Source organism: Drosophila montana, unplaced genomic scaffold (assembly GCF_035044405.1).
Source record: "Drosophila montana isolate Dmon_TW-CO22-7 unplaced genomic scaffold, ASM3504440v1 contig_3218_1, whole genome shotgun sequence".
NCBI classification, from domain to species: domain Eukaryota; kingdom Metazoa; phylum Arthropoda; class Insecta; order Diptera; family Drosophilidae; genus Drosophila; species Drosophila montana.
In genome coordinates this window covers 3,575,403-3,598,241 of record NW_026998098.1, presented here as the reverse complement: position 1 = coordinate 3,598,241, position 22,839 = coordinate 3,575,403, and the positions used below count along the sequence as shown (strand labels likewise).

Sequence of the window (22,839 nt, the reverse complement as noted above, 5' to 3'; positions counted from 1 at the left end):
CACAGTACGGTAGCCGCTGTTCGCTCGGATGCGTTGCCATCTTCCAGTTTTGTTGTTGCCATGAATTGAAACTTTATTTAATAAGTTGATGTTATTTGTTAACTGCTCTAAAGGTGCGCTGCTGAATTATGTTGCTCCTGGCACGGCCAGTCCAGCAGGCTATTCTAATGCACTCACGGGCTGGCAGCAACATGGCCAAATGTTTGACTATAAATCACTTGGCCAACTGCTGCTTAGGCGTGGGTACAGCCACCGAGAACAGCGATTTACAGCATTAAATTGCGCTTAAAGCTGATTTCAAAATACTTGAGAGCATATTGAATGGAGGTTAAGTAAGCCTAAAGCTATTACCACATTTGGCTTGTAAAATGAGTTTAGGGAACATGTTTGAAGAACACAAAACTTGCCAATGATGTCTTAGACAAAGGCCATTAGAGCTAGAGTTATATGAAATCGAGCGTAAATTCGCAAATATATTTTAGGGTTGTGTTCGTAATTTTTTTTTAATAATTGAAAGTGCTTCTTCGTCACTCTGCTCCACTTTTTAAAATAATTAAATGTATTCTAAATTAATCCGATTTTATGGATTTTAACATGAATTGCAGTTGTTGGTTTATGACAGGAGTGTAGTATACTAGATTTGTTAGAGAATCTAAATACCAAATTTGGTGTCCTAAGATTATGGATTCTCTGAGGTATGATAAGAATAACTAGGGGTGAATATCGATGAATATCGATTTCGGGAAAACGAGTGAGGTTATCGTTTATTAGTGTTTTAAATCGACAAGTTTATAGAAACAGACGGACGGACACGCTTAGATTAGCTTTATATATTGAATCACAGTTTTCTTCCATACATCCCCTTTTTTGAACCCATTGCGATAAAGATCTGTCCCTGGTAAAGAACGTGAAAATCAATTTTCTAACATTTCAATATTTTGAATGTCTAGATTAACTTTAGAATTATCTGATGTCGCCCTTATGGTAAAGCCTACTTATTAAATAAGTTATACCTTGTTCTAATCGCAAAAGGTGTAGAGTATGTCCCGCCTTAGGATACGAAATGTAACTCTTTTAATGCGTTGTGTCAATGAATTGCATTAGAAAGTAGACGGAGACATGGGCACTTTAATCTGAGCCGCTGCATCTGGCCAAACACTTTCTGACAAATTGCTGATAAATATACCTCAAATGCGAGAGATTTGCAATAATGCCTTTCTAATTTCATGCGTCGCCGTTTTTGCCGCCATAGAAGGCTCCTTCTGGCGGGCATGCAAAGCGCTGCGATTGGTGCCTCCTGGCGTGGCGCCTCTACTGGCTGAACAGTTTTAAACATTTTCTACACGTAATGCGAAAGTTTGAATCATTTGTCCACTGTGCACAGTGCGGCAACTGGCGATTTTCATTTAAAATTCTTGTCACAGACATGTAATTGCAACGCGCCATCCACTGCGGACTCCCGACTCTCGACTGCTGCCAAACGGATCTATATTGCTATTGGCCTGGCCTATTGACAATGCGTTTGTCAGCTGCAACAGCAGCAGCAACAGCAGCAACAGCAGCAGCACTTGGCTGCTGGTTGCCACTGTTGCTGCCTCTGGCGCTGTGTTGACACAGATAAGTGCGTGGCGGTGGCGTCGGCAGCGATAAGTAGCGTTTATGCATTAATTTTTGCCTCAAAGTGGCATTATTTATTACGCATTAATGCGCTGAATTAACGTTTATTTAATTAATATTAATGCTGACGCAGCAGTTGCTAGTTGTTGCTGTTGCTGCAACAAAGTTGTCAGTTGCCAGTTTGCAATTGCTGCTGTTGCTGCTGCTGCTACTTATGCTGACATTTTGTCTATGGATTTTGGGCAGCCAGGCAATTAAAGGTACCGCTAACAGGCATTGCCTGTCCATGCAGTCATTCAGTCAGTCAGCCAGTCAGTCAGTCAGTCAGCAATTGTCAGTTGTTGCTAGACAACATGTTGCTGACATACCTTGCAACCATGTTGCTGGGCTGCAAATTTGGTGCAGTGAGTGCAATGGGCGACGGTGGCGTCGTCGGCATCTTTGTGTCTCGGCTCCTACAACTGGCCTGACGATCCCAGCTTAACTTGTTGTCGGTATACATTTTTGACATTCTGCCGCATTGTGATGCCTCAGCGCACAGGTCAAGGCCTTGGGGGCGCAGCAAAATCAACTGACTCGACATGACTTGTCCTTATCCTATAGTCAACAAACGACTGCCGCTGACCGTTAAATTGCGCAAACATTTGTACAGAAATCGAAAGTAAAGTCGCCTGGCAAATATGTAACCAATAACGCACAAATTTTATGTTAAAAAATATGGTATATGTATATATATTTTTTGATAAACCAATATTTGTATTAAGTCAAGCGATAGATAACGGCAGACACGATGTTCGTAATCCATCAGTGTCGGGGGCGGTCGGCGGGCCGTGGTCAATACTCGTACTCTGACTTTGGGCGCAATAAACTTTATAATTTATAGGCCAATCAGACGCAGATCGCACGCACTAAAACAAGTGAAAAATCATAGTCCAAACACATAATGCATCAGTGGAGATCAGAGAGGCAGGCAATTTATAGGATGGCCATGCCAATAGACACCGCACAGCGGGTTGTCAAATCGAGGAGCGACTGTGACGGTAACTGAGACTCAAGAGTGGGACTGGAACTGCTGGATGGGATGTGCCTGCCCGGACTCTACTGGCCAATTGATTTATACAAACGGCAAAGCAACGGAACACAAATTGGTTGGCTTTGCACTGAAGATCGGCTGGCTGGGGTTCCCGAAATGATTTGTTGCACTTGGCTACAATCGTCGCATACGCAGAACTTTTGCCAGTTGCGCTGTTTAACCTTTTGAACTGGCCACATGGGTGGAGTTGCACGTGTGGCAGATTTCAGTGGAAATCATTAGCCACAGATCAGCAACAGTTGCTCACTAGCCAACTGGTTGACTAGCTGACTGAATAGTTGGTTGACTGTCTGCATTGGAATTGCTTTGCATGCGGCCTGCGTAGCTAATTAGAGCCATAAATGCAACATACAGCTCAATCCCCCAATGTGAGCCCCGTTGAACTTGTTTAAAGCCCCGCGGATTTGACGGAAAGTGATATGCAGGCGTTGGCAAAAAATGTTTGGCCGGCCAACAACAGAAGTAACAACAAAAACGACAACAACAATAGCAATAGCAGCAGCAGCAGCAACTACAAACAGATGTCGCCTGTCGCCCGTTTTGACCATTTAGGTTATGTTGGAATCCAACACCAGTTTATCAAGCGAAGGCCCAAACAATAAATTACGCAATCCAAACGCTCAACTGCAGTCCATCAATGGCATAATGAGGCAAGCGGCGGGCCGCCCCAGCAGCACCAGCAGCACCAGCGGCCCCAGCGCAGATGCATTACCATATCGGCATAAATTCCGGAGCATCGTTAAGTGGGCCTGAAGACGACTGCCAGACAAACAGGCTGTGCTTGTGCCGCTGCCGCTGACGCTGCTGAGTGGGGCCGCAGTTTCAAGCAGGTTGCCAGCTACATGCCACATGCCACATGCCAGAGTCCGCCAGGTTACCCAGAGTGCCACCTAATGAGGGAATCACCGCCAATGCCAATGTCGACATAGCTATCGATAATGGCTGGCTAGGAGACCATAGAACCCTGGGCAGTAGGTGGAGTTGTTCGTGAAACTCCTGCGACTAGGAGCTGTCTTGTAGTTGACCTTTCAACTCTCGATTAATTTACGATGTCAAACGAACTTTGAAAAGATCCCAAATCTGTTCTCCATTAAAACAAAGCTCCCTAATGTAGAGATGCTGTATCATACAGGTTTAAATGTAACTTTATTAAGTATTAAGAGCGATTATTACCTCTGGAGTTTCGACTCTTACTTTTGTAGAAGCTGTCTTGCCACCATACTCTCTGATTATATCAACCATTGCGCGATAGCTTCCGTATACTAAAACAAGGGTGCCAAATAAAATAATAACTATATTCTTCCAAAGCTTCCATTTCAACTTCCCATACGTATCGTCATAGAACAGGCATAGCTCAATGCAGCATGGGGCAATTATATTAAGTATGGATATAGAAAATGCACCAACCAAAGCCAAGAGCGGAGCCAAATTGGGAAAAGCAATGGCATTCAATGTGCATACAATTACGAAAGCAGTGCGTATTATGTACTCAATCATATGGGGATGCTTCAGTTCGCGATTCTTTTTCAGATAATGATTCATGATAATGTCGATGGGAACATAGCCGCTCAAAGGATATGTAAGAAAAACAGCAACTGATATAAACACCTTGATAAACTTCGCAAGGCTGGTTTAAATGTGCAAACATATATATAATAATATGTGCATGTTATCGAAATCCAAAAAATATAACACTTACAGTTCCTCGGTTGGCACATTTAAAGTGATACTACCTTCCACCTTATCACCATAGCGCCAGTAGCCAAAAGACCCAAAAAGAATATATGTGACGGTTACAAAGATACCGCCGCGGGATAAAACACCACACCAGCCCAAATACTGGGCGGGCTTAGCCATTTTTTGCTCTATAGCCAACATCTGCAATAATGTGGAAGAATATTGAAGAATATTGATTGAGCTGTTAGATATAACTTTGACTTACCACACCCACCGAGGAAACAGCAAACAATACAATGCCAAAAAATAAGGCCAGGTCATATTTAAACAGGTCTCGTTCACCCAGGGAGGGTAAGCCTATACAAAAGTAATACAAGATGCACGCGAATCCCACATAGAGCAGAATAGTCGCAAGCATATTTGTAGGTACCAGATACTTCAGTTGACGCAAGAGAAACAATGGTATTAATAAGAGCCCCACCGCTGCACAATAAACCCATACACCTACATTAGGCCACACTGAGTCTAAAAGCTGTTTGATATTTAAGGCCACAAACACGATATACACTACACAAACACCATAGTGTGAAAATGCCAGAATACCATCTATAAAAAAACCGACTACTTTGGATATACATCGACAACACTTCGGCCCCACACTGAAGGAATACTCTACTGTCTCGGGAAATGTCATATAACCAACACTATTGCGGCGACTGCTCTCGACCATACACGAAATCTGTCAGGGAGATGTTATATGATATATTAGATATTATATTAGATATACTTTGCCTACTAGTAGTTGCATTTCATAAACAAGTAGGGCGGTGCAACAGGCAGTCAGAACGGCGCCAGCAATAAAACCAGCGTAGTGAAAGGCGAGGGGCAAGGCCAAAATCCCAGTGCCAACGACGCACTTCATCAGCGAGGTTAAAGCATCGCAATTGCTTTGGGATAGCCTGATGAGCGAGAATGAGTTTATATGGAATAGACTTACGATAATGGTGATTCCACATTTCGATTTTCATATGGATTAAAGTTGCTGTTAATAAGTAGGTAAAAAGCAATTAACTATAGAGATATTGCAATATGGATAAAAATGCTAGAAGAAAATCACATACCTCTGTGCCATTTCGAAGTTTTCAGAATTAAAAGCTAAGGTTGATATTAAAACCAAGGGATACTAAGTTATTTGCTATATCAAAAATATACACAAAAATCTTATGAAATAGGCAATTATCAAGCTGAGCAGTTTCTATTTTAACGTAAAAGATGACCAATTTTAAACACAAGAAAAGTGACATTCCTATACGCAAGCATACTTTTTATTTTGCTATTTTCAAGGTTTGTGAAATGCTTTGAATTTTCAAATTAACTAATGAGTTTTTGAAAGATTTAATGGGAAACATAAAGAAAAGCAAAGGTGTCGTGCTCGGAAGTGCACGACTAGGATCTTTTCAGCTGTACTTTTCATCACGTGAAATTTCATGTAATTGGCCTTTGTACGATATCGGAAGGCCAAGCATTAGCAAGGCATAAAACCGTTGCTGCTAAATAAAGTCATTTTCATGAGTTTATCTACGGCAAAACAAACGCGAGTCGAAGAGAGCATAGAACGACAAAGTGGGACGGGCAATTGTACAAGTCTCACTTGAAAATGGACTGAACTGAATTATGAAACAATTTATAAGAAAACTTGCTTAAAATATTAAAAACTTTTTAATTTATGAATAAAAAAGTGAGTACATTAAATTTGTATAGTGTAAATGCATGTCATGACAAATTTCCGAATTTGGTAAAAATTGAGCCTATGTTGCAACAACAAACTGATAAAATTACTTCTTCAAAATATTCCTTTTATTAGGTCCCTTATATATATATATATATAGAGAAGTTCATCTGAGTAGTAACCAAGTTCTTAAAATTACAATATGAAGGCGTTTTCCAGGATTTAAATATGATTTTTTAATAACCAACATTTTTGGAAAAGTTTTATAAATTTTGGAATATACAAAATCACATTTTATGTGGTTATGTGAAAAGCACTTAGAAAAAATAAGATTTGATTGTCATATTTGGATAAATAAATGGATAAATAAATCTCAGCTGAGCCAGACAGAAGGAGCCCACGAAGGAGAGTAGTAGACCAAAATCTGGATATGCAATGGCACAAAGAACGAAGGCAACTACCATGACCATGCGCAATAGATACTCTACCGATTTGGTGGCATTCGCCATAAGTCTAGGCTTCATATAGCAGCGCCAGATTATCTCAATGGTAACTGCAGCGCGTAGCTATAAAATATGGCTATTGTGAACGCTTTTGAATAATTGAAACGATGAAACGATAGGACAATTATGCTTTGTTTGCAGTACGTACGTTTCATCGGTGGGTAGATTGTTGATTATAGAACTAGAGGTCTCATCCCCGAACTGCCACCAATAGCCCAAAAAGTCCACGGATGCATAAAAAACAACAACAGCACACCAAACGCCTCGATTGAAAACAGAATTGTGCCAAAGAACAGCACCGATATGATAAATGCACATAAATATATCCACCTGGCGCGGGTGAGCTTTGTGAAAAGTGTTTGTTTGATAAAAAAAGATGTATATTTACCTTTAAAATGTGCCAAACATATGTACATACATGTCCAATTCTGTCACTTTGAGGGAAATAGCTGCATTCAGTAGATATAAAAGAGTATTTTCTAGTAAAGGGGCATATTTTGCAAAAGAAAGTGCATGTGCACTATTTTGATTCTTCTTGGTGATCTTATTAGAAGACGCTGTTTCTGTCTCATTCAAGGTAGATATTGTTTTCGCTTCTTATTTGCGACTATAATCTTGAACCATATCCCTAATAGCACTATAGCTGCCATAACAAAGGACAAACATCCCAAATATGATCATAAGAATGTTCTTGATTAATATCCACTTAAGTCTTCCATACGAATCGTGATATAAAAGGCACATTTCTATACAGCATGGGAATATTAGATTTAGTAGGGATATAGCAAAGGCACCAACCAACGCCACGAGTGGACCCAAATTCGGAAAAGCAATGGCATTCAATGTAATTACAATTACGAAAGCAATGCGGATTGCGTATTCAACCATACGGGGATGCTTCAGTTTGCCATTTTTATTCAGATAATGGTTCATGATGATCTCTATGGGAACATAGCCACTCAGAGGGTAGGTAAAATAGACAGCAAGTGCAATGCCCAACTTAGTAAGCTGCGCGACGCTGTTATAAAATTATATAGACGTATTTAGTAGTTGCACTTATTAATTAAATTGGAATACTTACATTTCCTTCCCGGGCAGATTAATGGTAACACTAGCGGCTATGTTATCACCATAACGCCAGTAGCCAAGAAATCCGAAAATCATATTCGTGAGGCAAACGAAGACGGCACACAAGCTCAAAATACCGAACCAACCCAAGTAAAGGGCAGGCTTAGCCATTTTGGCCTCAACAGCCAGCATCTGCGGTAATGGGTATGAGTTTAAGATGGAAGGGAATTGGTTAACCTGTAGACTGGCTGACTTACCACACCGACAGACGACGTGGCAAACATGACGATTCCCACGAATATGGGGATATCTAAAACACTTAAGGGCAGCATACGATTATCACTAAGGTTGGGCAAGCCTCTGAACATATAATAGCAAATGGTGCAGAGGCTTAAGTAGATCAATATATTTGCAATTATCGAGAAGGGCACAAGATACTTCAGCTGACGCACAAGAAACAGGGGCAAGAATAAAAGCCCAACTATAGCACAAACAACTCTTAAATCGCAGGTAGTTATATAAATATCTGAAAGTTCCTTGAAATGTATGGAAACGAACACGTGATACACTACGTTGAAACCATAGTGCGCAATACACAAAATAATATCCACCAACGGGCCGACTCCCTTGGATATAGACTGACAGCACTTTGGGCCCACACTAAAGGAAAACACCATTGTTTCTGGGAAATTCATATAGCCTACCTGATTGCGACGGCTGGATTCAATCATACACTTTATCTGCGAGGGGGTTTATTTATATGAATTGCATCATATTTCGACATATATGGTTTACCAGTAGTTGCATTCCATAAATGATTAGGGCAGTACAGAGAGTTGTCATCACTACGCCTCCAATAATGCCACAATACTTAAAGGCCAAGGGCATGGATAAAATGCCAGTGCCAATAACGCACTTGAGTAAGGTCATGAAAGCCTCACAAGTCCTATAAGATAGCTGTTTGAGTGCAATCGATGATATTACAAATGAAATAATAAGGACGGCTTACGATAGTGGCTTCTCCACATCGCGGTTGTCATAGGGATTGTAGCCGCTGTTGATAAGTGTAGAGTAGTTAGATGTATTACCATAACTAGTTTTTATCTAAACGTATCTTACCCATCGCCCATTACAAAATTGTAAATTTTGGAAAATATAAATTTTGTTTTTACACACTTTTAAAAAAAAATTTGTGTTGCTTACAATTTTATTCTGCCAGTTTTCAGGGTTTGTGAAAACCCTGCGACTAGGAGCTGTCTTGTAGTTGACCTTTCAACTCTCGATTAATTTACGATGTCAAACGAACTTTGAAAAGATCCCAAATCTGTTCTCCATTAAAACAAAGCTCCCTAATGTAGAGATGCTGTATCATACAGGTTTAAATGTAACTTTATTAAGTATTAAGAGCGATTAAAAGTAACCTTGATCAAGTGGAGCTATGGTACTAGACATCATATTACCTCTGGAGTTTCGACTCTTACTTTTGTAGAAGCTGTCTTGCCACCATACTCTCTGATTATATCAACCATTGCGCGATAGCTTCCGTATACTAAAACAAGGGTGCCAAATAAAATAATAACTATATTCTTCCAAAGCTTCCATTTCAACTTCCCATACGTATCGTCATAGAACAGGCATAGCTCAATGCAGCATGGGGCAATTATATTAAGTATGGATATAGAAAATGCACCAACCAAAGCCAAGAGCGGAGCCAAATTGGGAAAAGCAATGGCATTCAATGTGCATACAATTACGAAAGCAGTGCGTATTATGTACTCAATCATATGGGGATGCTTCAGTTCGCGATTCTTTTTCAGATAATGATTCATGATAATGTCGATGGGAACATAGCCGCTCAAAGGATATGTAAGAAAAACAGCAACTGATATAAACACCTTGATAAACTTCGCAAGGCTGGTTTAAATGTGCAAACATATATATAATAATATGTGCATGTTATCGAAATCCAAAAAATATAACACTTACAGTTCCTCGGTTGGCACATTTAAAGTGATACTACCTTCCACCTTATCACCATAGCGCCAGTAGCCAAAAGACCCAAAAAGAATATATGTGACGGTTACAAAGATACCGCCGCGGGATAAAACACCACACCAGCCCAAATACTGGGCGGGCTTAGCCATTTTTTGCTCTATAGCCAACATCTGCAATAATGTGGAAGAATATTGAAGAATATTGATTGAGCTGTTAGATATAACTTTGACTTACCACACCCACCGAGGAAACAGCAAACAATACAATGCCAAAAAATAAGGCCAGGTCATATTTAAACAGGTCTCGTTCACCCAGGGAGGGTAAGCCTATACAAAAGTAATACAAGATGCACGCGAATCCCACATAGAGCAGAATAGTCGCAAGCATATTTGTAGGTACCAGATACTTCAGTTGACGCAAGAGAAACAATGGTATTAATAAGAGCCCCACCGCTGCACAATAAACCCATACACCTACATTAGGCCACACTGAGTCTAAAAGCTGTTTGATATTTAAGGCCACAAACACGATATACACTACACAAACACCATAGTGTGAAAATGCCAGAATACCATCTATAAAAAAACCGACTACTTTGGATATACATCGACAACACTTCGGCCCCACACTGAAGGAATACTCTACTGTCTCGGGAAATGTCATATAACCAACACTATTGCGGCGACTGCTCTCGACCATACACGAAATCTGTCAGGGAGATGTTATATATGATATATTAGATATTATATTAGATATACTTTGCCTACTAGTAGTTGCATTTCATAAACAAGTAGGGCGGTGCAACAGGCAGTCAGAACGGCGCCAGCAATAAAACCAGCGTAGTGAAAGGCGAGGGGCAAGGCCAAAATCCCAGTGCCAACGACGCACTTCATCAGCGAGGTTAAAGCATCGCAATTGCTTTGGGATAGCCTGATGAGCGAGAATGAGTTTATATGGAATAGACTTACGATAATGGTGATTCCACATTTCGATTTTCATATGGATTAAAGTTGCTGTTAATAAGTAGGTAAAAAGCAATTAACTATAGAGATATTGCAATATGGATAAAAATGCTAGAAGAAAATCACATACCTCTGTGCCATTTCGAAGTTTTCAGAATTAAAAGCTAAGGTTGATATTAAAACCAAGGGACACTAAGTTATTTGCTATATCAAAAATATACACAAAAATCTTATGAAATAGGCAATTATCAAGCTGAGCAGTTTCTATTTTAACGTAAAAGATGACCAATTTTAAACACAAGAAAAGTGACATTCCTATACGCAAGCATACTTTTTATTTTGCTATTTTCAAGGTTTGTGAAATGCTTTGAATTTTCAAATTAACTAATGAGTTTTTGAAAGATTTAATGGGAAACATAAAGAAAAGCAAAGGTGTCGTGCTCGGAAGTGCACGACTAGGATCTTTTCAGCTGTACTTTTCATCACGTGAAATTTCATGTAATTGGCCTTTGTACGATATCGGAAGGCCAAGCATTAGCAAGGCATAAAACCGTTGCTGCTAAATAAAGTCATTTTCATGAGTTTATCTACGGCAAAACAAACGCGAGTCGAAGAGAGCATAGAACGACAAAGTGGGGCGGGCAATTGTACAAGTCTCACTTGAAAATGGACTGAACTGAATTATGAAACAATTTATAAGAAAACTTGCTTAAAATATTAAAAACTTTTTAATTTATGAATAAAAAAGTGAGTACATTAAATTTGTATAGTGTAAATGCATGTCATGACAAATTTCCGAATTTGGTAAAAATTGAGCCTATGTTGCAACAACAAACTGATAAAATTACTTCTTCAAAATATTCCTTTTATTAGGTCCCTTATATATATATATATATGAGAAGTTCATCTGAGTAGTAACCAAGTTCTTAAAATTACAATATGAAGGCGTTTTCCAGGATTTAAATATGATTTTTTAATAACCAACATTTTTGGAAAAGTTTTATAAATTTTGGAATATACAAAATCACATTTTATGTGGTTATGTGAAAAGCACTTAGAAAAAATAAGATTTGATTGTCATATTTGGATAAATAAATGGATAAATAAATCTCAGCTGAGCCAGACAGAAGGATCCCACGAAGGAGAGTAGTAGACCAAAATCTGGATATGCAATGGCACAAAGAACGAAGGCAACTACCATGACCATGCGCAATAGATACTCTACCGATTTGGTGGCATTCGCCATAAGTCTAGGCTTCATATAGCAGCGCCAGATTATCTCAATGGTAACTGCAGCGCGTAGCTATAAAATATGGCTATTGTGAACGCTTTTGAATAATTGAAACGATGAAACGATAGGACAATTATGCTTTGTTTGCAGTACGTACGTTTCATCGGTGGGTAGATTGTTGATTATAGAACTAGAGGTCTCATCCCCGAACTGCCACCAATAGCCCAAAAAGTCCACGGATGCATAAAAAACAACAACAGCACACCAAACGCCTCGATTGAAAACAGAATTGTGCCAAAGAACAGCACCGATATGATAAATGCACATAAATATATCCACCTGGCGCGGGTGAGCTTTGTGAAAAGTGTTTGTTTGATAAAAAAAGATGTATATTTACCTTTAAAATGTGCCAAACATATGTACATACATGTCCAATTCTGTCACTTTGAGGGAAATAGCTGCATTCAGTAGATATAAAAGAGTATTTTCTAGTAAAGGGGCATATTTTGCAAAAGAAAGTGCATGTGCACTATTTTGATTCTTCTTGGTGATCTTATTAGAAGACGCTGTTTCTGTCTCATTCAAGGTAGATATTGTTTTCGCTTCTTATTTGCGACTATAATCTTGAACCATATCCCTAATAGCACTATAGCTGCCATAACAAAGGACAAACATCCCAAATATGATCATAAGAATGTTCTTGATTAATATCCACTTAAGTCTTCCATACGAATCGTGATATAAAAGGCACATTTCTATACAGCATGGGAATATTAGATTTAGTAGGGATATAGCAAAGGCACCAACCAACGCCACGAGTGGACCCAAATTCGGAAAAGCAATGGCATTCAATGTAATTACAATTACGAAAGCAATGCGGATTGCGTATTCAACCATACGGGGATGCTTCAGTTTGCCATTTTTATTCAGATAATGGTTCATGATGATCTCTATGGGAACATAGCCACTCAGAGGGTAGGTAAAATAGACAGCAAGTGCAATGCCCAACTTAGTAAGCTGCGCGACGCTGTTATAAAATTATATAGACGTATTTAGTAGTTGCCCTTATTAATTAAATTGGAATACTTACATTTCCTTCCCGGGCAGATTAATGGTAACACTAGCGGCTATGTTATCACCATAACGCCAGTAGCCAAGAAATCCGAAAATCATATTCGTGAGGCAAACGAAGACGGCACACAAGCTCAAAATACCGAACCAACCCAAGTAAAGGGCAGGCTTAGCCATTTTGGCCTCAACAGCCAGCATCTGCGGTAATGGGTATGAGTTTAAGATGGAAGGGAATTGGTTAACCTGTAGACTGGCTGACTTACCACACCGACAGACGACGTGGCAAACATGACGATTCCCACGAATATGGGGATATCTAAAACACTTAAGGGCAGCATACGATTATCACTAAGGTTGGGCAAGCCTCTGAACATATAATAGCAAATGGTGCAGAGGCTTAAGTAGATCAATATATTTGCAATTATCGAGAAGGGCACAAGATACTTCAGCTGACGCACAAGAAACAGGGGCAAGAATAAAAGCCCAACTATAGCACAAACAACTCTTAAATCGCAGGTAGTTATATAAATATCTGAAAGTTCCTTGAAATGTATGGAAACGAACACGTGATACACTACGTTGAAACCATAGTGCGCAATACACAAAATAATATCCACCAACGGGCTGACTCCCTTGGATATAGACTGACAGCACTTTGGGCCCACACTAAAGGAAAACACCATTGTTTCTGGGAAATTCATATAGCCTACCTGATTGCGACGGCTGGATTCAATCATACACTTTATCTGCGAGGGGGTTTATTTATATGAATTGCATCATATTTCGACATATATGGTTTACCAGTAGTTGCATTCCATAAATGATTAGGGCAGTACAGAGAGTTGTCATCACTACGCCTCCAATAATGCCACAATACTTAAAGGCCAAGGGCATGGATAAAATGCCAGTGCCAATAACGCACTTGAGTAAGGTCATGAAAGCCTCACAAGTCCTATAAGATAGCTGTTTGAGTGAAATCGATGATATTACAAATGAAATAATAAGGCCGGCTTACGATAGTGGCTTCTCCACATCGCGGTTGTCATAGGGATTGTAGCCGCTGTTGATAAGTGTAGAGTAGTTAGATGTATTACCATAACTAGTTTTTATCTAAACGTATCTTACCCATCGCCCATTACAAAATTGTAAATTTTGGAAAATATAAATTTTGTTTTTACACACTTTTAAAAAAAAATTTGTGTTGCTTACAATTTTATTCTGCCAGTTTTCAGGGTTTGTGAAAACCCTGCGACTAGGAGCTGTCTTGTAGTTGACCTTTCAACTCTCGATTAATTTACGATGTCAAACGAACTTTGAAAAGATCCCAAATCTGTTCTCCATTAAAACAAAGCTCCCTAATGTAGAGATGCTGTATCATACAGGTTTAAATGTAACTTTATTAAGTATTAAGAGCGATTAAAAGTAACCTTGATCAAGTGGAGCTATGGTACTAGACATCATATTACCTCTGGAGTTTCGACTCTTACTTTTGTAGAAGCTGTCTTGCCACCATACTCTCTGATTATATCAACCATTGCGCGATAGCTTCCGTATACTAAAACAAGGGTGCCAAATAAAATAATAACTATATTCTTCCAAAGCTTCCATTTCAACTTCCCATACGTATCGTCATAGAACAGGCATAGCTCAATGCAGCATGGGGCAATTATATTAAGTATGGATATAGAAAATGCACCAACCAAAGCCAAGAGCGGAGCCAAATTGGGAAAAGCAATGGCATTCAATGTGCATACAATTACGAAAGCAGTGCGTATTATGTACTCAATCATATGGGGATGCTTCAGTTCGCGATTCTTTTTCAGATAATGATTCATGATAATGTCGATGGGAACATAGCCGCTCAAAGGATATGTAAGAAAAACAGCAACTGATATAAACACCTTGATAAACTTCGCAAGGCTGGTTTAAATGTGCAAACATATATATAATAATATGTGCATGTTATCGAAATCCAAAAAATATAACACTTACAGTTCCTCGGTTGGCACATTTAAAGTGATACTACCTTCCACCTTATCACCATAGCGCCAGTAGCCAAAAGACCCAAAAAGAATATATGTGACGGTTACAAAGATACCGCCGCGGGATAAAACACCACACCAGCCCAAATACTGGGCGGGCTTAGCCATTTTTTGCTCTATAGCCAACATCTGCAATAATGTGGAAGAATATTGAAGAATATTGATTGAGCTGTTAGATATAACTTTGACTTACCACACCCACCGAGGAAACAGCAAACAATACAATGCCAAAAAATAAGGCCAGGTCATATTTAAACAGGTCTCGTTCACCCAGGGAGGGTAAGCCTATACAAAAGTAATACAAGATGCACGCGAATCCCACATAGAGCAGAATAGTCGCAAGCATATTTGTAGGTACCAGATACTTCAGTTGACGCAAGAGAAACAATGGTATTAATAAGAGCCCCACCGCTGCACAATAAACCCATACACCTACATTAGGCCACACTGAGTCTAAAAGCTGTTTGATATTTAAGGCCACAAACACGATATACACTACACAAACACCATAGTGTGAAAATGCCAGAATACCATCTATAAAAAAACCGACTACTTTGGATATACATCGACAACACTTCGGCCCCACACTGAAGGAATACTCTACTGTCTCGGGAAATGTCATATAACCAACACTATTGCGGCGACTGCTCTCGACCATACACGAAATCTGTCAGGGAGATGTTATATATGATATATTAGATATTATATTAGATATACTTTGCCTACTAGTAGTTGCATTTCATAAACAAGTAGGGCGGTGCAACAGGCAGTCAGAACGGCGCCAGCAATAAAACCAGCGTAGTGAAAGGCGAGGGGCAAGGCCAAAATCCCAGTGCCAACGACGCACTTCATCAGCGAGGTTAAAGCATCGCAATTGCTTTGGGATAGCCTGATGAGCGAGAATGAGTTTATATGGAATAGACTTACGATAATGGTGATTCCACATTTCGATTTTCATATGGATTAAAGTTGCTGTTAATAAGTAGGTAAAAAGCAATTAACTATAGAGATATTGCAATATGGATAAAAATGCTAGAAGAAAATCACATACCTCTGTGCCATTTCGAAGTTTTCAGAATTAAAAGCTAAGGTTGATATTAAAACCAAGGGACACTAAGTTATTTGCTATATCAAAAATATACACAAAAATCTTATGAAATAGGCAATTATCAAGCTGAGCAGTTTCTATTTTAACGTAAAAGATGACCAATTTTAAACACAAGAAAAGTGACATTCCTATACGCAAGCATACTTTTTATTTTGCTATTTTCAAGGTTTGTGAAATGCTTTGAATTTTCAAATTAACTAATGAGTTTTTGAAAGATTTAATGGGAAACATAAAGAAAAGCAAAGGTGTCGTGCTCGGAAGTGCACGACTAGGATCTTTTCAGCTGTACTTTTCATCACGTGAAATTTCATGTAATTGGCCTTTGTACGATATCGGAAGGCCAAGCATTAGCAAGGCATAAAACCGTTGCTGCTAAATAAAGTCATTTTCATGAGTTTATCTACGGCAAAACAAACGCGAGTCGAAGAGAGCATAGAACGACAAAGTGGGGCGGGCAATTGTACAAGTCTCACTTGAAAATGGACTGAACTGAATTATGAAACAATTTATAAGAAAACTTGCTTAAAATATTAAAAACTTTTTAATTTATGAATAAAAAAGTGAGTACATTAAATTTGTATAGTGTAAATGCATGTCATGACAAATTTCCGAATTTGGTAAAAATTGAGCCTATGTTGCAACAACAAACTGATAAAATTACTTCTTCAAAATATTCCTTTTATTAGGTCCCTTATATATATATATATATGAGAAGTTCATCTGAGTAGTAACCAAGTTCTTAAAATTACAATATGAAGGCGTTTTCCAGGATTTAAATATGATTTTTTAATAACCAACATTTTTGGAAAAGTTTTATAAATTTTGGAATATACAAAATCACATTTTATGTGGTTATGTGAAAAGCACTTAGAAAAAATAAGATTTGATTGTCATATTTGGATAAATAAATGGATAAATAAATCTCAGCTGAGCCAGACAGAAGGATCCCACGAAGGAGAGTAGTAGACCAAAATCTGGATATGCAATGGCACAAAGAACGAAGGCAACTACCATGACCATGCGCAATAGATACTCTACCGATTTGGTGGCATTCGCCATAAGTCTAGGCTTCATATAGCAGCGCCAGATTATCTCAATGGTAACTGCAGCGCGTAGCTATAAAATATGGCTATTGTGAACGCTTTTGAATAATTGAAACGATGAAACGATAGGACAATTATGCTTTGTTTGCAGTACGTACGTTTCATCGGTGGGTAGATTGTTGATTATAGAACTAGAGGTCTCATCCCCGAACTGCCACCAATAGCCCAAAAAGTCCACGGATGCATAAAAAACAACAACAGCACACCAAACGTTCCCAAGTAATTCTCTGGCCTTGTCATGTAATAAATATATCCACCTGGCGCGGGTGAGCTTTGTGAAAAGTGTTTGTTTGATAAAAAAAGATGTATATTTACCTATAAAATGTGCCAAACATATGGAAATAGCTGCATTCAGTAGATATAAAAGAGTATTTTCTAGTAAAGGGGCATATTTTGCAAAAGAAAGTGCATGTGCACTATTTTGATTCTTCTTGGTGATCTTATTAGAAGACGCTGTTTCTGTATCATTCAAGGTAGATATTGTTTTCGCTTCTTATTTGCGACTATAATCTTGAACCATATCCCTAATAGCACTATAGCTGCCATAACAAAGGACAAACATCCCAAATATGATCATAAGAATGTTCTTGATTAATATCCACTTAAGTCTTCCATACGAATCGTGATATAAAAGGCACATTTCTATACAGCATGGGAATATTAGATTTAGTAGGGATATAGCAAAGGCACCAACCAACGCCACGAGTGGACCCAAATTCGGAAAAGCAATGGCATTCAATGTAATTACAATTACGAAAGCAATGCGTATTATGTACTCAATCATATGGGGATGCTTCAGTTTGCCATTTTTATTCAGATAATGGTTCATGATGATCTCTATGGGAACATAGCCACTCAGAGGGTAGGTAAAATAGACAGCAAGTGCAATGCCCAACTTAGTAAGCTGCGCGACGCTGTTATAAAATTATATAGACGTATTTAGTAGTTGCCCTTATTAATTAAATTGGAATACTTACATTTCCTTCCCGGGCAGATTAATGGTAACACTAGCGGCTATGTTATCACCATAACGCCAGTAGCCAAGAAATCCGAAAATCATATTCGTGAGGCAAACGAAGACGGCACACAAGCTCAAAATACCGAACCAACCCAAGTAAAGGGCAGGCTTAGCCATTTTGGCCTCAACAGCCAGCATCTGCGGTAATGGGTATGAGTTTAAGATGGAAGGGAATTGGTTAACCTGTAGACTGGCTGACTTACCACACCGACAGACGACGTGGCAAACATGACGATTCCCACGAATATGGGGATATCTAAAACACTTAAGGGCAGCATACGATTATCACTAAGGTTGGGCAAGCCTCTGAACATATAATAGCAAATGGTGCAGAGGCTTAAGTAGATCAATATATTTGCAATTATCGAGAAGGGCACAAGATACTTCAGCTGACGCACAAGAAACAGGGGCAAGAATAAAAGCCCAACTATAGCACAAACAACTCTTAAATCGCAGGTAGTTATATAAATATCTGAAAGTTCCTTGAAATGTATGGAAACGAACACGTGATACACTACGTTGACACCATAGTGCGCAATACACAAAATAATATCCACCAACGGGCTGACTCCCTTGGATATAGACTGACAGCACTTTGGGCCCACACTAAAGGAAAATACCATTGTTTCTGGGAAATTCATATAGCCTACCTGATTGCGACGGCTGGATTCAATCATACACTTTATCTGCGAGGGGGTTTATTTATATGAATTGCATCATATTTCGACATATATGGTTTACCAGTAGTTGCATTCCATAAATGACTAGGGCAGTACAGAGAGTTGTCATCACTACGCCTCCAATAATGCCACAATACTTAAAGGCCAAGGGCATGGATAAAATGCCAGTGCCAATAACGCACTTAAGTAAGGTCATGAAAGCCTCACAAGTCCTATAAGATAGCTGTTTGAGTGAAATCGATGATATTACAAATGAAATAATAAGGCCGGCTTACGATAGTGGCTTCTCCACATCGCGGTTGTCATAGGGATTGTAGCCGCTGTTGATAAGTGTAGAGTAGTTAGATGTATTACCATAACTAGTTTTTATCTAAACGTATCTTACCCATCGCCCATTACAAAATTGTAAATTTTGGAAAATATAAATTTAGTTTTTACACACTTTTAAGAAAAAATTTGTGTTGCTTAAAATTTTATTGTGCCAGTTTTCAGGGTTTGTGAAATGCTTTGAATTTTCAAATCATTTAGAAGTTATTGAAAGATTTAAACATAAAGAAAAGCAAAGGTGTCGAAGTCGGAAATGCACGACTAGGACACAATCATTTTAGCTGGACCTTTCATCACGTGAAATATCATGTAATCGGAACTTGTACAGTTTCGGAAGACCAAGCAGTAGCAAGTCGCTGATAAATAAAGTCATTTTCATGAGTTTATCTACGGCAAAACAAACGCGAGTCGAAGAGATAATAGAACGACAAAGTGGGGCGGGCAATTGTACTAGTCTCACTTGAAAATGGCCTGAACTGAAATATGAAACAATTTATAAGAAAAATTGTTTGGAATAATTAAAAACTATTTAATTTATGAATAAAATTGATAAAAGTGAGTACATTAAAGTTGTAATGCATGTCATGACAAATTTCTATCTTTATTGGCAATTTCTGAATGTATGTAAGTACTTGCAAATGTCTTCATTTCGTATACCTTCTCATGTCGTCGGCCTTCCGCCAGAATGCCTTCTGGAATTTTCTTTTGCAGGAGTATTCACAATTTGGAATAAACTGAGCGTTTCCTTAGTTGCAACAACTAACTGATAAAATTGCTACTTCAAAATATTCCTTTTATTAAGTCCGTTATATATATATATGAGAAGTACTTCTGAGTAGTAACCAAGTTCTTACAATTACAATATGAAGGCAATTTCCAGTAATTAAATCTGATTTTCAATTTTATAAATTTTGGAATATATAAAAATTACATTTTATGTGGTTATGTGAAAAGCACTTAGAAAAAATAAGATACGATTGTCATATTTTTCTTTTATGGCTGCTACTGAGATCATAGTGCCAGCAATGCCTCCGCACAACCCAATAAAAATGAAAAACAGAGAGCGCAAAAGGAATATTTTGCATGGTCCATAGCCTTCGCTATAACAAACGAATATATTAATAAGCGCCGGATAAATAAAGCCCAGCTGAGCCAGACAGAAGGAGCCCACAAAGGAGAGCAGTAGACCAAAATCGGGATATGAAATGGCGCAAAGAACGGAGGCAACCACCATGGCCATACGCAATAGATACTCTACCGATTTCGTGGCATTCGCCATAAGTCTAGGCGTCATATAGCTGCGCCAGATTATCTCAATGGTTACGTAGCCCTGCAGCGCATAGCTAAAAAATATGGCTATTGTGAACAAGGCTATAATACATTGAGGCACGCTGTTGAATAATTGACATGAAACGATTAGACAATTAAGTATTTTTTGCAGTAGTGGCACGCACGTTTCATCGGCGGGCAGATTGTTGATTATAGAACTAGAGGTTTCATCCCCGAACTGCCAGTAGCCCAAAAAGCCAAAGGATGCATAAAAAATAACAACAATTATCATGGCCCGATTCAGCACACCAAACGTTCCCAAATAATTCTCAGGCGTTGTCATGTGCAGTTGGAGTGCAAGGATCTGGAAACGAAACAATTGTAATCTGAAAGTTTCAAAAATATGTTGGTATGAGCTACCACGCCCACCGCCTCGATTGAAAACAGAATTGTGCCAAAGAACAGCGGATACTTAGATAAACTTTGTATGGCTGTTCGCTCCGACAGACTTGGTAAATCGTTCAAAAAATAGCTTAAAATTAAACCAAAGCCTAAAAGAAAGTTAGCAAAATAATCAGTAAATCCTTCGATCAAGTTCGAAAGCTTACTGATGAGCATTAACACATTTGAGATGATGGAAAATGGTACCAGATACTTGAGATCGCGTATGAGAAAGGTTAAGATCAGAGGCACAGTGATCAGCGCCATATAAATACGGGTATCGACAGGTTTAAAATATATGTCGGCCAGTTTCTTGATGTTCTTGCCCATAAACACCACATATACACAATCCACACCGAAATGATAAATGCACAGAAATATATCCACCTGGCGGCTATTAGATCAATTTTCGATATATGTGTACACCATATTGATCTTAAGTAGCATCAACTCACGAAAAATATTTATTTAGAGGTCTTGCCCAGACGGGTCCATTCAAAATGGCCAGCTGCATGGCCTCACTGTAGCTAAGCATTTTCATCTTATAGCGTTTGCATAGCTTATTGATGTCGTAGATCTGTGATAAATGCAAAATCATGTTAAATATTTTGGGTTCTTGGGCCCTAAAAACGCTACCAATACATGCAAGGAATATACCACAATGCCTGCAACCAGAACTGTGCTTATCAAACCTAGCAGCCAGCCAGCATTGTAGTAGGCTCTGGGCATTGCCAGAATTCCCGTGCCAAAAGTGCATTTGATTAGATTAACGAGGGCCTCCAAATCCCTAAGTATTAGATGCTTATTTAAATGTTCTTAATGCATTAGTGGTATATTTCATACGACATTGGCTGGTACTCTTGATGCAATTTTGGATTATGGTACACCAACGAGCTGAAGCAAAAGACACGTTACACAACTGGTTAACATAAAAATATATAAATACATCTATATATATGGAATGACTCATGAAAACTTACCCCAAGGGAACCTTTAGAAAGGAGAAGAATTGAGAAGATTGTCCCTGCGGTTCTCGGTCGCGTTGTTTTGCGTACAGCCGAAGGCTTCTCGTATTCTTAGGCACCATTTTAGCATATAAAATAGCTTATAGAAGAAAACAGATCTCTACACACAGTCATATATATATAAATATATATATATATATATATATATATGTATGTATAACCTTGCATATGAGTTTGCCATATTTTCAAAGCCAACTCGGTTACCAATTATGAAAATGTCTAAGAGAAGAGAAGACAAAGACAACAGGATTTCTCAGTGGGCTGCCGCGTACACATTAATACCCTTTCTTTGAGTTCAGTAAAGAATAAAAATACAATTAAGCAATTACGGCCTTTAATCACAATCGGTGGGAATTTAACATGGAATTTACCAAGCACATATTTATACCCTATTTCCAAAATGGAGTTCATCTAGTAATTGAGATATTATTCTATAAATAGTAAGATCTTTTCTAGCCCGACATTCGATATATTGCGGCCTTAGCCGAATAACAGCGTATAATTTTGATTTCTTGCTTAGGGTATCCCAGCTTCAGTGCTATCAGTACAACCTTAACTTTTAAATTTTCAGTATTAGCATGGCCCAGAGCAGTGATTCATTCCAGGAAATTAAGCACAACAGCCACAGAGGCAGCGTCTGTTGTGTGGGCGTTTAAGGCCTGGCAAAATGATCTGACCATGAACATCGGCCATGAGGCCCGGGTCTGACAGGACTTTGGAATTCGTTCGTTTTACGGCGGCTGCTCTTGCTACCTAAATTATGCAGCAGCCCGCTGGCAATCGAGGTAGCAAGGCGGCAAGTCGGCGAGTCGCCAATGATCCAACTTGAGCCGCTGCCCCGCCTTGTTCCGCTTGCCAAGTTCTAGGCAAGCCAAAAGAC

At 38.8% G+C, this 22,839-nt stretch overlaps 7 protein-coding genes and 1 long non-coding RNA gene across 21 annotated transcripts; all 8 read right to left on the bottom strand.

Annotated features, from left to right (window-relative positions):
- Window positions 1-3,330: 3,330 nt before the first annotated feature.
- Window positions 3,331-5,737, bottom strand: LOC135433626 (glutamate transporter polyphemus-like). Its single transcript, XM_064689780.1, has 8 exons — window positions 5,509-5,737; window positions 5,385-5,429; window positions 5,175-5,334; window positions 4,896-5,126; window positions 4,653-4,823; window positions 4,410-4,588; window positions 3,884-4,337; window positions 3,331-3,600 (listed from the first exon to the last, which is right to left on the bottom strand). Exons 1-8 carry the CDS (start codon window positions 5,517-5,519, stop codon window positions 3,331-3,333), a joined length of 1,521 nt encoding a protein of 506 aa, XP_064545850.1. The 5' UTR covers window positions 5,520-5,737.
- A 1,197-nt stretch (window positions 5,738-6,934) lies between these two features.
- LOC135433655 (glutamate transporter polyphemus-like) lies at window positions 6,935-8,909 on the bottom strand. Its single transcript, XM_064689814.1, has 7 exons — window positions 8,807-8,909; window positions 8,697-8,741; window positions 8,483-8,633; window positions 7,945-8,427; window positions 7,701-7,879; window positions 7,008-7,637; window positions 6,935-6,949 (listed from the first exon to the last, which is right to left on the bottom strand). The coding sequence occupies exons 1-6, from the start codon at window positions 8,815-8,817 to the stop codon at window positions 7,217-7,219; spliced, it is 1,290 nt and encodes a 429-aa protein (XP_064545884.1). The 5' UTR covers window positions 8,818-8,909; the 3' UTR covers window positions 6,935-6,949; window positions 7,008-7,216.
- Window positions 8,910-9,060: 151 nt separating this feature from the next.
- LOC135433491 (glutamate transporter polyphemus-like) lies at window positions 9,061-10,835 on the bottom strand. 4 transcript variants are annotated; one of them, XM_064689598.1, is made up of 7 exons: window positions 10,775-10,835; window positions 10,651-10,695; window positions 10,441-10,600; window positions 10,160-10,390; window positions 9,917-10,087; window positions 9,674-9,852; window positions 9,061-9,601 (listed from the first exon to the last, which is right to left on the bottom strand). In XM_064689598.1, the coding sequence occupies exons 1-7, from the start codon at window positions 10,783-10,785 to the stop codon at window positions 9,139-9,141; spliced, it is 1,260 nt and encodes a 419-aa protein (XP_064545668.1). In that variant the 5' UTR covers window positions 10,786-10,835; the 3' UTR covers window positions 9,061-9,138. The 4 variants fall into 4 exon arrangements, with proteins under 4 accessions (XP_064545668.1, XP_064545666.1, XP_064545667.1 ...); XM_064689596.1 differs by having other exon boundaries at window positions 9,917-10,390; XM_064689597.1 differs by having other exon boundaries at window positions 9,917-10,390; window positions 10,450-10,600.
- Window positions 10,836-11,592: 757 nt separating this feature from the next.
- On the bottom strand, window positions 11,593-12,151 carry LOC135433524 (uncharacterized). Its single transcript, XR_010437109.1, has 2 exons — window positions 12,033-12,151; window positions 11,593-11,972 (listed from the first exon to the last, which is right to left on the bottom strand). It is a non-coding gene; the product is annotated as an uncharacterized LOC135433524 (long non-coding RNA).
- Window positions 12,152-12,199: 48 nt separating this feature from the next.
- On the bottom strand, window positions 12,200-14,182 carry LOC135433596 (glutamate transporter polyphemus-like). 2 transcript variants are annotated; one of them, XM_064689747.1, is made up of 8 exons: window positions 14,072-14,182; window positions 13,962-14,006; window positions 13,748-13,898; window positions 13,657-13,692; window positions 13,210-13,488; window positions 12,966-13,144; window positions 12,273-12,902; window positions 12,200-12,214 (listed from the first exon to the last, which is right to left on the bottom strand). In XM_064689747.1, the coding sequence occupies exons 1-7, from the start codon at window positions 14,080-14,082 to the stop codon at window positions 12,482-12,484; spliced, it is 1,122 nt and encodes a 373-aa protein (XP_064545817.1). In that variant the 5' UTR covers window positions 14,083-14,182; the 3' UTR covers window positions 12,200-12,214; window positions 12,273-12,481. The 2 variants fall into 2 exon arrangements, with proteins under 2 accessions (XP_064545817.1, XP_064545816.1); XM_064689746.1 differs by having other exon boundaries at window positions 13,210-13,692.
- Window positions 14,183-14,325: 143 nt separating this feature from the next.
- On the bottom strand, window positions 14,326-16,111 carry LOC135433595 (glutamate transporter polyphemus-like). 4 transcript variants are annotated; one of them, XM_064689744.1, is made up of 7 exons: window positions 16,040-16,110; window positions 15,916-15,960; window positions 15,706-15,865; window positions 15,425-15,655; window positions 15,182-15,352; window positions 14,939-15,117; window positions 14,326-14,866 (listed from the first exon to the last, which is right to left on the bottom strand). In XM_064689744.1, exons 1-7 carry the CDS (start codon window positions 16,048-16,050, stop codon window positions 14,404-14,406), a joined length of 1,260 nt encoding a protein of 419 aa, XP_064545814.1. In that variant the 5' UTR covers window positions 16,051-16,110; the 3' UTR covers window positions 14,326-14,403. The 4 variants fall into 4 exon arrangements, with proteins under 4 accessions (XP_064545814.1, XP_064545812.1, XP_064545813.1 ...); XM_064689742.1 differs by having other exon boundaries at window positions 15,182-15,655; window positions 16,040-16,109; XM_064689743.1 differs by having other exon boundaries at window positions 15,182-15,655; window positions 15,715-15,865; window positions 16,040-16,109.
- Window positions 16,112-16,857: 746 nt separating this feature from the next.
- LOC135433570 (glutamate transporter polyphemus-like) lies at window positions 16,858-19,439 on the bottom strand. Of its 3 annotated transcripts, none has more exons than XM_064689708.1 (8): window positions 19,283-19,439; window positions 19,173-19,217; window positions 18,959-19,109; window positions 18,421-18,903; window positions 18,177-18,355; window positions 17,515-18,113; window positions 17,298-17,456; window positions 16,858-17,237 (listed from the first exon to the last, which is right to left on the bottom strand). In XM_064689708.1, the coding sequence occupies exons 1-6, from the start codon at window positions 19,291-19,293 to the stop codon at window positions 17,693-17,695; spliced, it is 1,290 nt and encodes a 429-aa protein (XP_064545778.1). In that variant the 5' UTR covers window positions 19,294-19,439; the 3' UTR covers window positions 16,858-17,237; window positions 17,298-17,456; window positions 17,515-17,692. The 3 variants fall into 3 exon arrangements, with proteins under 3 accessions (XP_064545778.1, XP_064545780.1, XP_064545779.1); XM_064689710.1 differs by having other exon boundaries at window positions 16,858-17,225; XM_064689709.1 differs by having other exon boundaries at window positions 16,858-17,212.
- Window positions 19,440-19,885: 446 nt separating this feature from the next.
- On the bottom strand, window positions 19,886-22,077 carry LOC135433569 (proton-coupled amino acid transporter-like protein CG1139). Of its 5 annotated transcripts, none has more exons than XM_064689705.1 (8): window positions 21,915-22,077; window positions 21,778-21,828; window positions 21,571-21,721; window positions 21,390-21,511; window positions 21,102-21,328; window positions 20,923-21,044; window positions 20,679-20,857; window positions 19,886-20,615 (listed from the first exon to the last, which is right to left on the bottom strand). In XM_064689705.1, exons 1-8 carry the CDS (start codon window positions 22,019-22,021, stop codon window positions 20,159-20,161), a joined length of 1,416 nt encoding a protein of 471 aa, XP_064545775.1. In that variant the 5' UTR covers window positions 22,022-22,077; the 3' UTR covers window positions 19,886-20,158. The 5 variants fall into 5 exon arrangements, with proteins under 5 accessions (XP_064545775.1, XP_064545774.1, XP_064545773.1 ...); XM_064689704.1 differs by having other exon boundaries at window positions 19,887-20,615; window positions 20,914-21,044; window positions 21,577-21,721; XM_064689703.1 differs by having other exon boundaries at window positions 19,888-20,615; window positions 20,914-21,044.
- Between the last annotated feature and the right edge of the window lie 762 nt (window positions 22,078-22,839).

What these genes read in the sequence shown, in the direction of transcription:
- LOC135433626 (XM_064689780.1), bottom strand. An exon ending in TGCAACTACTAGTAGGCAAA is followed by an intron (nt 5,127 to 5,174) that starts GTATATCTAATA and finishes TCTCCCTGACAG; the next exon opens with ATTTCGTGTATGGTCGAGAG. An exon ending in AATGTGCCAACCGAGGAACT is followed by an intron (nt 4,338 to 4,409) that starts GTAAGTGTTATA and finishes CATTTAAACCAG; the next exon opens with CCTTGCGAAGTTTATCAAGG.
- LOC135433655 (XM_064689814.1), bottom strand. An exon ending in GATGTGGAGAAGCCACTATC is followed by an intron (nt 8,634 to 8,696) that starts GTAAGCCGTCCT and finishes GCTATCTTATAG; the next exon opens with GACTTGTGAGGCTTTCATGA. An exon ending in AATCTGCCCGGGAAGGAAAT is followed by an intron (nt 7,638 to 7,700) that starts GTAAGTATTCCA and finishes ATTTTATAACAG; the next exon opens with CGTCGCGCAGCTTACTAAGT.
- LOC135433491 (XM_064689596.1), bottom strand. An exon ending in TGCAACTACTAGTAGGCAAA is followed by an intron (nt 10,391 to 10,440) that starts GTATATCTAATA and finishes TCTCCCTGACAG; the next exon opens with ATTTCGTGTATGGTCGAGAG. An exon ending in AATGTGCCAACCGAGGAACT is followed by an intron (nt 9,602 to 9,673) that starts GTAAGTGTTATA and finishes CATTTAAACCAG; the next exon opens with CCTTGCGAAGTTTATCAAGG.
- LOC135433596 (XM_064689746.1), bottom strand. An exon ending in CCACGTCGTCTGTCGGTGTG is followed by an intron (nt 13,145 to 13,209) that starts GTAAGTCAGCCA and finishes CCATTACCGCAG; the next exon opens with ATGCTGGCTGTTGAGGCCAA. An exon ending in AATCTGCCCGGGAAGGAAAT is followed by an intron (nt 12,903 to 12,965) that starts GTAAGTATTCCA and finishes ATTTTATAACAG; the next exon opens with CGTCGCGCAGCTTACTAAGT.
- LOC135433595 (XM_064689742.1), bottom strand. An exon ending in AATGTGGAATCACCATTATC is followed by an intron (nt 15,866 to 15,915) that starts GTAAGTCTATTC and finishes GCTATCCCAAAG; the next exon opens with CAATTGCGATGCTTTAACCT. An exon ending in CTGTTTCCTCGGTGGGTGTG is followed by an intron (nt 15,118 to 15,181) that starts GTAAGTCAAAGT and finishes ACATTATTGCAG; the next exon opens with ATGTTGGCTATAGAGCAAAA.
- LOC135433570 (XM_064689708.1), bottom strand. An exon ending in GATGTGGAGAAGCCACTATC is followed by an intron (nt 19,110 to 19,172) that starts GTAAGCCGGCCT and finishes GCTATCTTATAG; the next exon opens with GACTTGTGAGGCTTTCATGA. An exon ending in CCACGTCGTCTGTCGGTGTG is followed by an intron (nt 18,356 to 18,420) that starts GTAAGTCAGCCA and finishes CCATTACCGCAG; the next exon opens with ATGCTGGCTGTTGAGGCCAA.
- LOC135433569 (XM_064689703.1), bottom strand. Translation starts at nt 22,021, where the DNA reads ATGGTGCCTAAGAATACGAGAAGCCTTCGGCTGTACGCAAAACAACGC. An exon ending in TATATTCCTTGCATGTATTG is followed by an intron (nt 21,512 to 21,570) that starts GTAGCGTTTTTA and finishes CATTTATCACAG; the next exon opens with ATCTACGACATCAATAAGCT. An exon ending in CCTCTAAATAAATATTTTTC is followed by an intron (nt 21,329 to 21,389) that starts GTGAGTTGATGC and finishes TTGATCTAATAG; the next exon opens with CCGCCAGGTGGATATATTTC.